Here is an 18,554-nt window from a genome sequence, read left to right as displayed (position 1 = left end):
CTCACCCCACCCAGGTGCAATGGGAAGCTGTTAGGGGTAGTCACAGTCGTTGTACTGATGGACCCTGCGCCACTTGTAGGCTGCAAACATGGTTCCGACATATTCTAATGACGGTGGAATAAATGTAAAGCGCTTTGAGGCTGTTTACGGCATAAAGCGCTATATAAATATCTACATTTATTTATTTAATGTCTGTGCTGACGAAACAAAGTTGGACGTAGGCAAGTTGATTATGTTTGAATTCAAGTACCGTATGAATTTTTTTTACTAACACTTCTTCCATATTGATAAAGGACATCAGGGCAATATCATACAAGCAGTGTCATCGTGCGGTTCAAAAATCACTATAGTGATCAAACGTTCACAATCGCCACCAGCGTTAAGTTGCTGCTTGCAACGAAATTGCCTTCAAGGCAACTGGTTGTAATTTGACACTAGGGCATTCTAGGGACATATCGATCAGATATCGGCAATCGCTTTTCCGATAAGCAACTAAAGTTGCAAAAAAAAAAAATGATATGCTCCTTGCGATTGTCTAGTATGATTTGCCCTTTATGTTTGTTTCAGATTATCATGACACTTGATGCTCTGATGTTGTTTCTGACCAACGAAGCAACAATTTTCCCAACACAACATAAAGCGCTCTAAATTAGTCAAAAATCAGTTGCAGCAGTTAGTGGTATGAGACTCTAAAACAAAGTTTGTTAATTGTCTGATGTAATTTCCTAGAAAACAATGTCAGATGTCAAAAGTTACAATCAGATAACCAAATGACCAGAATATCGTATGATGTTTGTTCATTTTTGCTGCGATTTTTGGTTCTCTGTTGGTTCTCGGGTTACAACTTTTCACTCAGATAGCCAGCTTTGTTTCAGGCTTTGTTCTCCTGTGCAACATTTTTTATAGTGGAAAACGCTGCTGCAATATTCATCATGCAGCAAAAAATGCTGCAGAAAAAAAATGCTGCTGCGTTTGCCACAAGAGAAAAACTTGTATTGCATAGAATATTCAACTACATCCTGGTCTTCATGGAGTCCTCTGCCAAGATTGAGGTAATGTGGATTTTTAATGAAAACTAAATCAATGTATGTGATGTATGTGATGTGATGTGATGTGATGTGATCAAGCAAACTCAGTCAGAAGTCGGAAATATTGATTTTGAGATATAGCCAAACAAAGGAAGTATTTCTTTTTCTTTCCTATTGTTTTAGAAACTCTTTTCAACCAGTTTTAGAAACTCTTTTCAACTCTTTTTCTTTCCTATTGTTTTAGAAACTCTTTAACTGCTCACATCTTTTGAACTGGTTGTCCAAATTCAGTGGGATATTCTGCAAAATGTAGCTTTGCAAATGCTGTTTATAAACTTATAAGAAACTGAAAATTGAATATTCAGACTGATTTTGCTTGATCATACCACATTATTACTGTTTACCCATGTTGAAATCTCTTTCAATCTGATTTATTTATTCTAGTTAAATGCAGCAGGTGATGTTTGTTTGTAAATAAAATTGACTGGAATCAGTCTATGCTGAAATATACCGTGTGTCGAAAGTCCGTTCCGCCTATATTCCGACTTCCCCTGGAGCATAACTTCAATATGGAAGTGCCCCCTCTGTTTATTTGCCTTTGGGCTACTAGCTGCAATGAACCTTAAGGCTCATTGCAGCGAAAAAATATGTCGGCCGTTGTTCTAGAATTTTAGAGCTAATTTTGTATGTTATGGCAGATTTAAAGGTGTGCAAACCTTGATTTTCAATGGAAAAACAACAATAACAACGGTTTGCAGACTTTCGGAGGTTATCGACCATAAAAAGACAACAACTTCAAATAAATTGCTAAGTGACATTTATATTAATCCAAAACAATAACCAGTAACAAATTAATATCAAATTAATTGTGTAAGTTTAATTTCAAGCATGTTAAAATGGTTTTCCTATTGGGGGAGGAACAGACTTATGACACACCGTATACATTAAACTCACAAGTTTTTTACTTTTTTTGTTGTTGACATTATATACATAAGTTTTCTTTCAGGTATGAGAAAGCTCTATTCCCACATTTGTTTATAAAGTTAGCTCTCGAAAATTCAATAGTACTGTATCCAAGAAAGTTTATGACAAGCTCAATTTTATTAATGCCATGACAGCTAGCTTTCAGATATTTGTTTATAAGAGTGACCTAAAATTATCAGTTTTGAATTTCTTCAACCTACTTGGCTCCAGTGATCCTGCTTGTGTAGAAACCCCTCAAACTTCCCTTAATAGTTCTCAACTTGTAATCCAACTTCAAACCAATATAATGGCAAAAATCCAAAAATAAAACCACTATTTCCAACTTGTCCTTAGGCTACATGACAGACTTCTATACTTATACCAAGTTCAATGACAGCAGCAATGAGTGTAATAGATCCAGGGGCTAGCAGGTTTGTGCAAAAAAGCCCAATCTGCGATAGCTGCCAGGTGTCGTATGTGTAGATGTGTACAATATTGAATATAGAAATTGTCAAATATCTATAGGGCAGCTATAGCAAATAGGGCCTTGTGCTAACCCCACAAATTCTATCTGGAGGGAGGTAAAACACAACCAAAAGTGCTTGTCTTATTCTAACTATTATTTTACTGTGTTCATGTGACCTAGGAAATAAAATTTAGGTCAAGTTACCATAGCATATCATGGTGTCCGGCAAAGCCCTCACACCGCCCTCATTGTTATTATTATTTATGAATGCTGTGATCATTATGCATATATTACAAGTCTTATCATCAACAAATTTTATTGCAACATGTTAAATTGAAGTACATAGAGTTCAGTCATGGTCAATTTTGTTTACCTCCCGGGCTTACTTCCTCCTCCATAACACCTGTAGTGTGATTCCAAAACGGTAAACCTGCAAGCATTGCAAAAAGATCACAGAGCATTTATACAGTCACATATAAAGTGCAGTGCCACTTCCACAAAGGATATGGGGATTCACAAATCCTTTGGGCTAAATTGTGAAACGGTACTATATATAATCCTGTGGAAATCCTCACAGGAAAAGGACATTTTGAAACAAAGAATATTATAGACTGTAAAAAAGTACAAGGTACTATCCAGGGGTACTATGCAGTGGTGTAGCCCCCGCTAATGATGGCCGTCGGTTCATGAGAGGCTGTTGGTAGACGGAAGGTGTTGGTGAAAAATAATTTGGGTGATCAATGGACCACGGTGATGAAAGAAAGAATGGAAAATTGTATATAAAATGTTTAAAAATTGAATTATACATAAAATTAGTTGTTTTTCGGTTGCTAGCGCCTGATATCCTTGGGTTTTTTTTTGGTTTTTTTTTGCTCTTCACTTTTTCAAACCATTGAAAAAAAATTTGGGGCAAACATTCACAACTTCCGTCGGCAAAAAATATTTCCGTCGGTACATTTACAAGTTGTGCCCCCTCGGTTCCAAAATCCTGGCTACGCCACTGGTACTATGCTGCTCATTTTCCTCTGAAATTAAAGGAAGTAATTGAACCATGTGTAGAACTGAATAGCATATTTAGCTATTCCAGTTGAAACCCATACACCTATGGACCAGGAGTAGCGCTAGGCTGCATTTTTAAATTTTCTGCAAGTTCAGGGGTTCCTGCAGACCCCCAGAGAATGCAATGCGGCCACCACCTGCACACCAATCCGTGCATGCTATAGGCCTAATAAAGTGTCAGTCGGGACCAGTCCCGGGACAATTGTAATATTTAAAATTTTACAAATTGAGTTCAGGGCCTTTTTTGTTTTAAGCAATGATAAAAAGTGTGAAAATGATGCACCAAATGACTTAAATCCACCAAATAGCGTCAATTAGGTCTTCATTTTGCAAAAGTTTCTCACTTCTGAGGGGCACATCCCCCCTCAGACACCCCCTGCGTCATGACGAAGACGCGCTACCGATGATTTTACGTTTGTGCCCCCCCCCCCTTTTCAAAAATTCTGGATCCGCCACCCCCACTGTGTCCGGTGTTAGGGTTAATGTTGTGTCTTCAGTAGGGGATGTATGGATTTCAACTGGAATAGGCCATTTCTCAATCTTGGGTGATGGTAGAATGTTGAATAAGCTTGCAAATAATTCTCATCATAACTTAAAAAGTATGCAACAATCAACATGTTTGATTTACCACCTTACTTATTCGACTTGGTGCCTAAAACCTCCTCAATTTATTAAGGTGATGATGCTCTATGTGTTTGACTTATTACTTCTTATAGTGGTATGTTTGCAATTATGTTTTATATCTTCAAAATTGGGCTGCTCCTCTTGTCTTCAATGTATCATGCGAACCAGTGGCGTGCGCAAAGGGGGGGGGCAGGGGGCCATCGCCTTACACTCCTAATCAGACTCCATTTGGGGAACTGAACAACCTGCCCCCCCCCCTCCACTTTCAATATGCTGCGCACGCCACTGATGCGAACACAGTCCAAAACCATTCATTGGCTCCCTGTTCAATAGAGAATCTCTTCTACATGTTTTCAAGACTGAGCGATTTATCACCAGATTATTTAAATGACTGTCTTCATTTGTATATACCAAAATAACCAAATCATATTTATATTCAAGCAGGAATAGAACTTTTACCGTCATTGCTTCCAAAGACTCACTTATATAATTATTGTTGTGTATTATTTCCATACCCAAAATGCTGAAATAATATCAATAATAATTGACTGTAAGGAAGGGTTTCTGTCCAATTTATTAAACCAGTATAAAGACTGGAGGTAAAGTGAAAGAAATCCCACTGACTATTTTGGTCATTTAACATGGATTTTTATGGGGGAATTTAATGTCTTTAATAGCTAGACATGTTGAAATTGCTCTGCTGTCCTATGTGTAAGTTGGGATATGTTTACAAATTATAAATAATGCCAAAAAAATCAGGTTTGATAAAAAACCAAGTTCATTAAAAAAGATTGTGCATTATGGCTTTGACTTTTGACTTCAAATCACCATTGACTTCCTTGCCAGCCTTCCTGTTGAATACTATAGTACTTCTGGCATGGTGTCAATAAAATTCCTTTCCAAAGGAAAAGGGTGACCATAGTGGTAATCCAATAGAAGAAGTAGAATAGACTATTCACTGCAATCCTGAAGTGTTATACTTATTTTTAAGTTGCTCAATCGACAAATGAGATACAAATTTGAGCAGGCCCGTATGCAGGGGGGGCCCCCAAATTTGGAAAAGTATATAAAAAGTCCCAAAATTTCAGAATTTGTGAGTGTAGCGAGCAAAAAAAATCAGGGTTTTTACGCTTTTTTGGACAAAAAAGGTCAAAATTTTGTCCACTTTTCACAAACCCCCCCTCCTCACTTTGTGTGGGTGCCAAGCCGCCGGGGCAGCGGTGGTAGCTTGGCGCCCCCTCTATTGAAAATTCCTGGATCCGCCCCTGATGCACAGTATATTGCATCACAAGGTGAGGCATTGATGAACAATTTCAATGGAGATGAAGAAAGCAAAATTAAACTTCTACGCTACTCAAATTTGGTACAGTCACCGGAGCACTTTCACCAGGGTCTTCAACGGATGTTATTGCTCTGAAATTTTGTTGTCATTAGCAACAACAGGTCTTCAGATAACATCAGTGAATTGAATCGAAATGGGTTTTTTTTTTTCATTTCAATTTAATGCATTGAATCAAAATGTTTTTATTCTTTCATTTCAATTCACTGCATTGAATCGAAATGTGTTTTTTCTTCATTTCAATTCAATTCATTGAATCGAAAATGCATGCAACATGTATTTTGATTCTGCCATGTCACCTGTATTGTCAGCTTATCTGTTACAATAAACTTTCTCTGTGAACTGCTTTTAGCCAAATGCCCGGTAAAATGTATCAGTGTTGGTAATTAAATATGAATTGAATTTGAATATGAATTGAATTCAAATGCTGTGAATTGGAATTGAAATTGGTTAGCAGTTAATTTCAATACATTGAATTGGAATTGAATCAAAATGATTTAAACCAGAGAAGAATTGAATTGAAATTGCATCAAAATGATTTTATAAAATAAGAATTGAATCTGAATTGAATTGAATTGTAATTCGTTTTTTGAATTGAAATAACACTACTGAAGGTGCCGGTGAAAGAGCTCTGGTGAGTGTACCAAATTTGAGGAGCGTAGAGGTTTAGTTTTCCTTTCTATTTACATTTATTGCTACATATGAATATACATCATATATCTTCTATAGTTTGACAAATATTGCCAATGATATTTATTTTGAAAGACTTTCAAAATGTGCCTCACATGTTTACATTTCAGGGCTACTTTTAAGGATAGAACCTCTTTCAACAATGGGGAGAATAAATTGGAGTTCCGATTTTCTCTAGAACATTTTAAATTCAAATATTTTTGGGTACTGTTTCAATTTGTTAGAAAAGGTAAGAGTTCAGAGGCTAGGCTAAAGTCAATAAATGCCATTTTCAAACTTTTGAGTAAAGACTACAACCATCTGCCCTACATGTATGCATAATGCAAATTTACATCCTACATTAAGAGCTCGGATAGCAACGTTTTCACATATTTTTGATATCAGAAGGATATTCCTTATATTCAGAATGCAATTCGATATGTGCTCTCAGGTCCCACAAAAATTTTGAATCAAAAGTAGCACACGTTTTCTTATTATGTTCTCTATATTTGACCAGTTATATTTGCCTCCATCTCAAATTGAGAAAAATGGATATATCATTTTTTGCATTTGAACTCTCCAAGTATTTCATGGATTCTATTACAGTAACAAAAAACTTGACTGACAGCTCAACTTATCATACTTTTCCTACATTCGACCTTGAATGATTTTTGAGTTGACACAGTCATGAAAATAACTATAGATACTTGACAAGACCATTAGTAGCCCAGTTCTGAACCTTTTCATTGATCATTCATAACAATAGGTATCTGATGGATCAGTGAAGATAAGAAGGGATTATAATATCCGTAACCTTGATATTATAGTACATCTCGAGGAAAAAGTGCAATGGACATGTTTTCATTTTATGTTTCAAATATCCCACGCATGAAAATTGGGTATTTAACCCAAAATGGAAAATGGAACAATTTATTGGAAATCTGTTTTAACAGATTTTTTTGACATCTTTTTCTGCACTGTATTATACCTAAATTAAGAAATTTGATAAATATTCAAAGAAAATATAGGTCATCCAAAAATTGTGATTTTACACATTTTGGGGCAAAAAAGGAAAAATATCAAAATCTGTCTAACAGTTTCATTCATCAAGTCATAACAAACGGCCTACATGCTTAATTTCTAATAAAATATTGAGGGAGGGCGGGTTAGTGTAGTGGTCTTCTCACTCGCTTCTCACCACTGTGGCCCGGGTTCAATTCCCCGCGGCGCCACATGTGAGTTTGGTTGCCGATCCATGCTCATCCTCGCAGGTTTTTCTCCGGGTTCTCCGGTTTTCCTCCTACATCTAAAATCGGACCTCTTCCCATATCCCTGTCCCGTCATATCCGGATGGCGTCCCTTAAATTTAGTAGCCTCTGAGCACTATTGGGATTAGCCTGGCTTCGGCCGAATGTTATAAATAAATAAATAGAAATTGTGAAAAATATAGGTATTTATTGATTTTCATGTTTTTTCTTGCAAATATATGCTAATACCGGTAATATGCAAATTATGAAATTGCAAAATAAAGTTTCTACATAGCATACATCTTTCAAGTATGATGTTCAAAATGACAGACATCAAAAAGAGATTCGATGAAATGTAAAGGTGTAGTATCAATTTTGGCATGGACTGTCTGGTTAGGCAAAGTACGGTAAGTTGAGCTGTATGACAAACTAAATTTTGTTTTTAATAATAATAATGTTCAGAAGAACTTTGAAAGTACGAGAAATGCCAATCCTGACTTTGAAAATCAGAAAATATATTTTAAATTATACCTATATTTTGACAAATTTGAACAAAAATGAAAGGAAACTAGTTAAAATTAGTAATGATAGTGTTACTGTAAATGTACTTCCTGAAGCAGTGGTTTGCCCAGGGTAAGCTTTTGAAACTATGATTGGAGTGTTTGAGGATTTGGAAGCGGTACTATTAGGCTGCAGTGTTGGAGGGTTTGGCTGCAGTGTGAGTGGAAGATTTGGAAGCTGCATCAGACTGCTTGGGTATTCGCCTGGGTCACGTTCCATACAAAACAACTCTGGGTCATCATCAAATTCTGAAATGAAATGATACAAAAAAAAAAGGAATGTGAAGTGAAGTGAAAGACAAAAAAGAATTGTTGTAGATGCCAACTCTTTTTTTTTTCTTAAGGGCTGTGCAATAATTATGAGCCCTGGGGGAGGGTAAAATTGGGGGGCAAGAAATTTTTGGCGAGCTGAAAGGGGGGGCAAGCAATTTTTGGCAAGCCGAGAGGGGGGCAAGCAATTTTTGGCACACATTCATGGGGTGCCTTTTTAATAAAACGCTCTAAAAGGCTTAGGAAAACAGTACGGAAGCGCTGAACTATGCAAATTTTCCTGCTCGCTGCGCTAGCAACATACATCTAGACCATTTAAGGTTTGCAAATTGGGATCCCAAAAATTTGGCATGTTCAAAGGGGGGGGCAAAGAATTTTTGGCAGGCCGAGAGGGAGGGCAAGCAATTTTTGGCGGCCGAGAGGGGGGGGGGGGGAGCGATTTTTGGCAAGCCATTTGGAAATTTTACTCCCCATAATTATTGCACAGCCCCTAAGAACAGGGCTCTCACTATTTGTTAATGTAAGCAATCATGGTACTTGAAAGTCAATCATCCTTGACCAGGGTATAATTCTATTTGTTAAATCTCATACTTTTGACCATTAAATCTCGCACATTTTGACCAAATTTTCATGCAATTTGAGGTTATTTTATTGTACAAGTTTATGACATTCTTGACACCTTTTATGAAGGTACACACAAACAATTCGGACTCATCCCCCCCCCCCCCTCCAAATTGACCAAGAGCCATTCTCAAACAGACTGTGACTCTGTGTAGACCTTAATACTTTTTAGAGGATTTTGGAAAAGCTGGACATACTGCAATGTTATGAATATAGCACATAATTTGGTATTAGGCAATGTGTCTTATATTGGGACTCCTAAATGGGTGGCGGCATGACATTTTTCTTGAAAACATAAAATGATAATGATATTTTCAAAAAAAAGATCAATACTTACACCCTTCATATTGGTCAATGGTCTGTTTTAAAGATTTGTTCTTTCCTTTGAATATGACACCATTGATGCTAATTAATGTTATGATCAATTAAGCTAACAAACTTGCAGGGTGGCGGATGTGAGGGCACGGATGTGAAGACACAGTACCATAGAAAGTCTATGGAAAAAGTTCATAACAATTTGATGACATACTTTTTTCCCTTTTATGTTGAGTTGAAAACTAAACTCCATGATTATGTAGTATCAATTTGAAGTCAGTAATTGTAGCAAAGCCCGGGTAGCAAAGTATGTACTTTGTGTAATGGGCAATTCCATTTAAAATCCACACTACCCCTGTGGAAGATTTTGCTGAAGTCTTTCACAGAGGGAGTATAAGTTTCGAATAGAATAGACATTTGGGTAACTTCCATTTGAAATACTCACTCCAGTTGTGGAAGATATAGGTTAAACCATAGTACAGAGGGAGTATGGGTTTCAAAATGATTACCCCTGACCAAATACATTCGAAAAACATACTCCCCATGTGGCATATATTTCCAAAATCTTCCACAGGGGAGTGTGGATTTCAACTGAATAGCCCAATGTCAACTCATTAATTAGACTAACAAGCACATTAACCCTTTTGAATAATTAATTGGGTCTGATAATGAATCAATTTTTTATCACCCTGTATATACATAGAAGGAAGCATCGTATCCTATAAAGAATATATTTTCTGGTGGGCCTTTTCAAGCTCTGTTTGATTTTGTGGTCCTCATATTGAGAAAATACTCCTAAAAGGAAACAAACACTCCCCAACTATATCACATGTTTATTAAAAAGTTAATTGTTACACCCTGTATGTCTTATGGTACACCCTGAATATTGACTTCAGGTTTGGGTCCGGGGGCACTCAACACAAATGACCATACGGGTATGCTCCCCCTCTGAAAGACCCTTGATTTTGATCATTTCAGCTCTAAAAGACCCAAAAATTGCTCATTCCTCATATTTCTTGTTTTTTCAGGCGATTTTCAACCAAAAAGCCAAGAAAGACCCTTGATTTTGACTTTTCGCAGCTCCAAAAGACCCCATTTTACTTGTTCACAGCCCGGTTCGCAGCTCCGAAAGACCCCCTTTTACCGGTACGCCGTCAGCTCCCAAAGACCCACCACCTCAAAATTCCAGGGGAGCATACCCACCAAAATATTTTGATGTGCACCCCCCCCCCGGGTTTTGGTCATTGTAATCTATAATGCTTTCCAGCAATTATGTATAGACCACTTGACATCACTGTTTATCAACAAAGGCGAGGGACTCGTCTAGTGATATGCTCGAATGAGCCGCTACACTGTTCAATGGCTTTCCTGTACTATATGAAATGTGGCGGGCGATTTAAAATGCACGTGCCCTTAGCAGACTACGATGCGTCACGCACACTGCAGGGCAACGAACAACGGAAATTGCCACAATGCGCGCGCATACTGCCGGGCAATGACGTCACATGCCAAGTGGTCTATACTTTTACATGATACCTAACCATTAATCTCAAAATTGATGTTTTCAGCTATGAAAACAGTATGTAATGAAAGAGGGTCCCAACTTCTGACACACGGCTATAAACTTTCCAAAAGTCTACTACTTACCATCATATGATACCACAAATCTGACCCAGATAGGTACATCACTCTCATCACACCCATTGGTATCACAATAGAATTCTATTGTTAATGAATTGGCATTGGCTTGTGCACAGGTATATATTTTCTGTTCAAAAGAAAGAAGTTGAATATTAATATTTGTACAACAATTAGGCTTGCATTGTTAAGGGATCCAAAATGAGCGTTTATTGCGTTTCGACAGTATTTTTTGTGGGACATGAGAGCACCTCAGACCTATCGAATTGCATTCTGAATCTGAAGCATGTCTTTCTGATATCAAATAATTTTCATTTTTGAAAATCACAATATAATACAAATTTTATGACAAATTATAAAAATTTGATGTTTTTCAAATTTTTGATATATAACAGTCCTCGAAGTAAATTATATAAATCTAATGATATATTCTTAAAGTGTATGTAGCAGGAAGGAAAAGCCGACGGTCAATTGAAAATTTTAACCTTTCATATTGAAGATATGGATTTTTTTCCAAAAAGACCTAATTTTTTTGGTGTTTTGGGAAAAAAAAATCCATATCTTCAATCTGAAAAGTCAAAATTTTCAATTTTCGATATTCATAATAAAAGGCGCCGCCAGCGGTTTGCGATGTATTACGTGATGTATCATGGGAAAATTCGACATCAAGTCCGCATAATACGAATATTACCATGCTATTACATAGGAACGTGATAATATTTTTAGTTTGCCAATATAACGGTATTACACGCAAATCGATAGAGAAAAAATTAATTGTGCACATTTCAAATCACATTATTAAGTATTATTGAGTATCGATTCGCGTGTAACACCGTTATATTGACAAACTAAAAAATATTGTCACGTGTTCCTATGTAATAGCATGGTAATATTCGTATTGCGCGGACTTGGATGTCGAACTTTTCCCATGATACATCACGATTAGGCCTACATCGCAAACCGCTGGCGGCGCCCTTATTGCGAATACCGAGAATTGATCGTCGGCTTTTCATCCCACCTACATACACTTTAAGTATAAATCATCAGATTTATAATGTTTACTTCAAGTACTGTTAAATATCAAAATATCAATTTTAATGATTTGCCATAAAATGTGTATTAAATTTAATTTCAAAAAATCAAAATTATTTGATATCAGAAGGACATTCTTAACAAGGGGCTTCCAAAGTTTTTTGAAAGAAAAAATGAAAAGTAGCCAGTGGCACTAAAACATGGTCCCTTTGTTAATTTGGACCTTGGGTACATTTTAAGCCAGGATTTTAAATAGATTATTGTAGGGGGGCATGTTTTATTATTGTTATTGGTAGACACACCTTATGAGGCTAAGGATGCACACCACTAATTATAATTACACAAATTTATATCAGAAAGTCCCATTCAGTGATCCCAGCAAAAGTGTATCAAAATTGACATTGTGTATAAATTACTTAAAAAGTGAAGAATAAGCCATGCATGGTTGAACAAATTCATCAGGATCGGTAGAGTAAACTCATTAACCAAAGTTCTTGATATCTGATCCAGAAATTGCACTTACTTTGTGTACGTTTCAGCAACACTGTCAGTGGCGGCGCCAGGAAATTTTTTTTCGGGGGGCATTAGGGGAAAAGTGAATTTCAGGGGGCAAAATCAACAAAGTTTGGCGCATAAAATTACCGTAAAAAGTGGAAATTTTCGTAATTTTGGGTTTTTTCTGGGGGGGCAACAGGGGGGGCAAGAGTTCTGACTGGGGGCATTTGCCCCCCCCCCGTGGCACCGCCACTGAACACTGTTGCCTTTGTCAACACTTGATGATGAGTGATTCCTACTGGCAACCGACGCTAGATGTATCTCCAGCGTAGGTCTTGGTGTTGCCAGTTGATTTTCCATCTGGGGATTTTCTTGAACCCAGTTCTAAAAACTCATCAAAAATGTGTGAGAGTTGATACTGCCGGCCGTCTCTGTTCATGGTGGTGCCCTTCCTCTTTCTAATTTCTCTCACACATTTTTGATGAGTTTCTAGAACTGGGTTCAAGAAAATCCCCAGATGGAAAATCAACAGGCAACACCAAGACCTACGCTGGAGATACATCTAGCGTCGGTTGCCAGTAGGAATCACTCATCATCAAGTGTTGACAAAGGCAACAGTGTTGCTGAAACGTACACAAAGTAAGTGCAATTTCTGGATCAGATATCAAGAACTTTGGTTAATAAGCCATGCAATATAAGGAAGCAGCATTATTGACACTAGTTGAAGCCCTATTGAAATACTTGTAGCTAAATTTCTCTACTTTACAAACTTACCCCATCATTGCATCCAAGATCTTGAAGTTGTGTTCTTACACTGTAAGGACACACACATACAAAATATCATGCACAGTTATTACATTGAAGTTTCCAAAATAAAATGAAGGGGATGGAGAGAGAATTGTAAGGTAATTGTACAATATTCTTTTATAATTATACAAAATTACACAGAAATTCAGCATGCAAAGCTGTAATTGTCACTGCTGTTATTTTTGTCATCGCAATCATTATCATTATCATCATCTTTATAGTCATCACCATCTTTATCTTCATCATCATCTTTATCATCATCATCTTTATCATCATCATCTTTATCATCATCATCTTTATCTTCATCATCATCTTTATCATCATCTTTATCTTCATCATCATTATCATCTTCATTATCATCAACATTGTTATCATCATGATCAACATCATTGTCATCATCATCTTCATCTTCATCATCATCAGTTTCATCATCACTATCATCAATTCATCATCATCTTTATCTTCATCATCAACATCATCATCATTTTTATCTTCATAATCATCATCATTGTCATCATCATCTTTATCTTCATCATCCCCATCATTATATCATCATCTTTATATACATCACCATCATCATCAACATCATTATCATCTTTATCTTCATCATCATCAGTTATATAACTGTCATTATCATCATCACTACTATGTTCTTCATCATAATCACTAGTCTTAATTATCATCATCATCTTCATTGTCAAAGTTATATTTTTTGGTCATATTTAAATTGAACACATTTTGACTTACCATAGTTTAGAATTTGGTGATCCATATGTTTCTGTCATGATTTCAACTCTTTTATCAGCAGTCCGTTCAACTTTGAAACATGGATTGGGATCACCATCGGGCGTAGGCCTATATGGTAATATCGTATAATAAAAACCTAGAGGGCGCATTCCTGGCTTGACTGAGGAAGCATTTCTATCATATTGGTTTTCAGGAATAGCCTCCCACACTGGAATTGGGTTTGGGCATTCACAATTACAGCCTGGAAAGTTAGTAAAAAGTTGATTGAAAATAAAACTAGGTTTGGTATAATTAACGGAAGGGGAAATTTCAATTATTTAAATATGCTAATCAATTTATGCAAAATTGGAAGATGGATTGTCGCTTATATATCAAATCTCAATTAAAAGTTCTAAATTACTGGTCAAATGGTGCATTTCATAGAGTGCAGTAAATAGAATCTATATCTAAAAGTTCAAGAAACTTGAAATCTTGATCCACCAAGTATGGGCATTTGATTTGATGCTTGCAACACAAAACAGCATGTAGTGTCATTGAGCAGCTTTTCATGAAATATGGAACTGTATTAAAATCACTCTGGAATTCCATGTGCGATGGGAAATATTATTATACAACATAATTAAGTATGTTTGTTTGTTTAAACGGTCGCTCTGTGTGGAGACAAACTTGGGTTTCCTTGACTATTCTGTACTTTTACTTTTTCTAAGTAAAAATATGTGTAGGCCTATTGTGTTTGGCGGACTAGCAAATAATGGTAACTTAAGGTGGTACTACTAATTTTGTGCCTATTTTTGCATTTTTCTCAAAAATTATAGCGCATTGGTGACAAGTAAGATATGTATATTATAGGGGCAAAGACTGCAATTACTGCACTGGAAATTTTATTTCAGCACAGACAACAGTTGTGGAGTTACAGTCAAAAATGGGGGAAAACCAATATTTGATCAATAAATCAATAACTACTTGTCTTGAGTCACTGAAATTTAAGTGTAGTAACTGGATTCCTTGCCCCTATAATATACATAACTTTTGTTATCAGTGTTTTATTAGTTTTTGAGAAAAATGCAAAAACAGTCACAAATTTATCAAGGGGTGTAGTACCACCTTAAGTTTACCTTTTATACCTATATACTCACTCAAAACAGAGATCGAGATGAAACATAGAGTTAAGATTAATCTGAGTAGCTTTATCTCACAAAACATGGTAACTTCTGCTGTTCATACAAACTTTATGATGATCAGGTGGTAGATGCGAAATTATAATGCACAATTTTTCAGCTCACAAGTCAACAACCGCTTAGAACAGTCGGGGTACAGTCTACCAATAAGCACGTTGTCTACCAGTGTAGTACATTTTATACATGTACCTCCGGCATTGAACTATAAGTTTGAACACATTCTTCCGTGCATAAAATACGTATCTAAAAATAACGTGATTGATACAATTTCGTGTCATTGTGTTACGTAGTTTATGAAGGGATTTCATTTCCATTTCATTTTACCTTTCAGGATTCACCAATGCAATTTTACTTTTACGACTAAAATTAATTGCCAGACAAGCTGAAAAAAACAACACTGTAGTTCAAGTTCCAATCATTAAAATGTATCTAAATAACAATTTTAACACATAAAAGGTATAAAACTAGGCCTACATAATGTTTTCACATAGCCCTACATTAAATCTTTAGGCATACTGTAACGAAAATGGATTTTCGCTCATTCTTTAAAATTGGTTATTTGAGCTCGTGTGAGGCTTATGGTCTTATTTTTGTATTGTTACACGTACCTATCTCTCTTGGACTAGTTATCATGATTTTTATAACCAAATTTTATCAATTTTGATTCGTCCTCGATTTCGATGTTCTGGTCATGCATTTTTATAAGCTTACTGAATGAAGAGTATTGTATTACTCACCAGTCACTGATTTTGGTCGCCAGATTTTCATGACCCAAATCCTTTTATTGTGCAAATTAATAAAAGTTTATTGTAAAGCACAGGTGGAAATACTATCAAAATTACTTTTATTGAAATCTGAATTGAATTTCAGCTCAAATTAATTGATTTAAAATGATTTGTTTCGTGCATATTTTCGATCTGGGAAAGTTTTGATTTGTTTACTAGTTGCCAGTTCTTTGTCGATTTTGGGTGTAATTCTCTGAATCTAGTAAAGATTCTGTCAAATTTGCGGCCCTGGCAACTCGCTTTTTATTCTGGAGATCGACCCCGTCTGGGGATGTCTACGGTCGGATTCTCGCTTGTCTGGGTTTGCGCCGCGTTTGTTTTTCATGTTTTTCAGTCAATCAGAAACCTTTTCGATGAGCGAGTTCTCGTGAGCAGAATGTGCTGTTTCTTGCTCACGAGAAAAGACGATAAATTGCTCGCGAGCAAAGAAAGTAATTTTTCTGCTCACTCAACTCTCGTTTTGTGCGTGTTTTCGCGATAAATTGCTCACTATAAAAGCGGCTGCTCGCCAAAATTGCTCACTTTTTGGTTTGACGCTGCCAGGGGCAGCCACGCTCCTGGTCAGCTCTGTCACAGCAGATTTGAAATGAGACTCATCGGGCATTGGAAGTGATTGCCACTCACTGCCGTAGCCTCGCTTTCCTTGACATTGGTTCACTAAATTTCAGCTTCGATGTGGAAGACATTTAACGCAATTTATGGGAACTTTCAGCCAAAAATGATGGTCAAAATGTAGCAGACGACATGCAGCCATGTCAGCAGGGTTCGAAATTTTGGTTGTCCGGTTGCCCGGGACAACTAAAAAAGTCGCCGGACAACCAAAAATACTGATTCGGTTGTCCGCCGGACAACCATAAATCTAGCCAAAAGTCACATTTGTAGGCCTACGGACAACCAAAAACTTAGACGGACAACCAGAAATTGTAATCTGGTTGTCTGGTTGTCCGTGGGACAACCATTTATTTTTCCTAAATTCGAACACTGCATGTCAGCAGTGTAGTAAAGTGGGTTGTCATCATCGAGCCTTTTTCAAGGCTAGCCTAGCTTTCTCCGCTTCGTAGTTTAATAATTTTTGGTTCCCATGAATTAATTGTCTCCCTCGAAGATAGGCCTATAGAACTGCACCATTTTCAGCATCTTTACAGTCACAAATCGTCATAAATCGGTAAGCTTAGGTGGCCTAGGCTGCTGCCTTGCGACTTTTAGCGCCTGTAGGTGGCCTGGAAAGTTTAAGCTAGGCTTAGGCTCTTGGGCCTTCTGCTTCTATTGGACATCTTGGTTCATCGTGACTGATAAAACAATGGTTTAATCATCTTTAATTATGATAGAATATGAAAGGGGAAGTTCCTAGTCTTCAAGAAAGGCTAAGCCTTGCATTATGATGTGCATGCATGCCATGCAGATGGTGGCCCTGAATTTAGGTGTTATGGATTAAAGGCACACTCGTCGTTTTATTATTAAAAAGGAACTTCCTGTTTATTCTATCAATCGTGCAGTTCTATCTTAAGAATCAAGGAAAGTACGTGGAAAATCTGCCAGTGACTTCAAAATTAATTAAATAGGCTGAAGCCTATTATTTTCTGGTTTCATTTATTGATTTTTTATATCACAAAGAAAGTTGACTTCTGATTGGCCTAAATTGTTCAATTGCCAAACTGATAGACAAGCTGGCATCAGTCGAAAGCTCCCGCCATGAGTAATATTTTTAAGAACCAGTGAAATTCGCTCAATAAGAATAGTTCACCATTTTAGATGGCATTTCGTACAGTTGTCTTTTTGTCCAGTCGTTCCAGGTTCCGGATTCTCAGTATTCACCACCGCGGCCCAGCCGCGTTACAATACTACTGTATTTCAGATCATTTTTACGTGTTTGAAACATTTTTCAAAATGTGTAAAATGTTTTTATAACACTGACATGTTATGCAAAGATCATAAAAACGTTTTGCATCAAAAACAAATACCAAAACGTATATAATATTGACAAGATCTTGTCAGAGGACACACATATGAGATATCACCCTTATAAAATTAACCAGACGCCCATTAAAAAGGCATTTCGTGATCCACAGCCTCATCCCCCCACTTTTCTCAAAAAAGTTGAGCTTTTTATACCACTGGATACAATTGGCTACATAATGTTTAATATGTACCAAAAATTTCTTGCAGATTTAATTCGTTAAGCAAAAATATCGCCAAATTTGAATTTCGTTCTGGTATACCAGAACGAAATTACAACAGTGGCCTATGGAGCAGTGTAATACACTAAATCATGCATAACTCACAAACGCAAAATCGGAATCAATTGAAATATTGGGAATAAGCTTTTTTCGTGGATGCCATAAAAAGAGGATGGATAGGATCACAAAATCATCCTTTAATTCGCTATTTAGCCTGTCATAAACAAAAGCAAAGGGTTCGTTAGTCAAACAAAAAGCTCACAAGACATGTGATAGGAAAACAGTCTTCTTCAGTAGATAAATAATAAATAACATAATTGCTGTCTTCAGTATATAGCAGTAATAAATTATATAATTACTGTCTTCAGTAGAAAGAAGTAATAAATTATATAATTACTGTCTTCAGTAGATAGCAGTAATAAATTATATAATTACTGCCTTCAGTAGATATCAATAATAAATTACATAATTACTGTCTTCAGTAGATAGCAATTATAAATTATATAATTACTGTCATCAGTAGATAGCCGTAAT

General features: G+C 36.5%; 1 protein-coding gene across 1 annotated transcript; it reads right to left on the bottom strand.

The window, feature by feature from the left end:
* Nucleotides 1-7,911: 7,911 nt before the first annotated feature.
* Nucleotides 7,912-15,271, bottom strand: LOC140160271 (uncharacterized). Its single transcript, XM_072183544.1, has 5 exons — nt 15,017-15,271; nt 13,881-14,121; nt 13,101-13,140; nt 10,809-10,929; nt 7,912-8,204 (listed from the first exon to the last, which is right to left on the bottom strand). Exons 1-5 carry the CDS (start codon nt 15,081-15,083, stop codon nt 7,927-7,929), a joined length of 747 nt encoding a protein of 248 aa, XP_072039645.1. The 5' UTR covers nt 15,084-15,271; the 3' UTR covers nt 7,912-7,926.
* Nucleotides 15,272-18,554: the final 3,283 nt, after the last annotated feature.

The sequence above is a fragment of the Amphiura filiformis genome, chromosome 9 (genome assembly GCF_039555335.1).
Source record: "Amphiura filiformis chromosome 9, Afil_fr2py, whole genome shotgun sequence".
Lineage (NCBI taxonomy): Eukaryota > Metazoa > Echinodermata > Ophiuroidea > Amphilepidida > Amphiuridae > Amphiura > Amphiura filiformis.
Note: the sequence above shows the minus strand (reverse complement) of the source record. Positions and strands in the feature narration are given on the sequence as shown.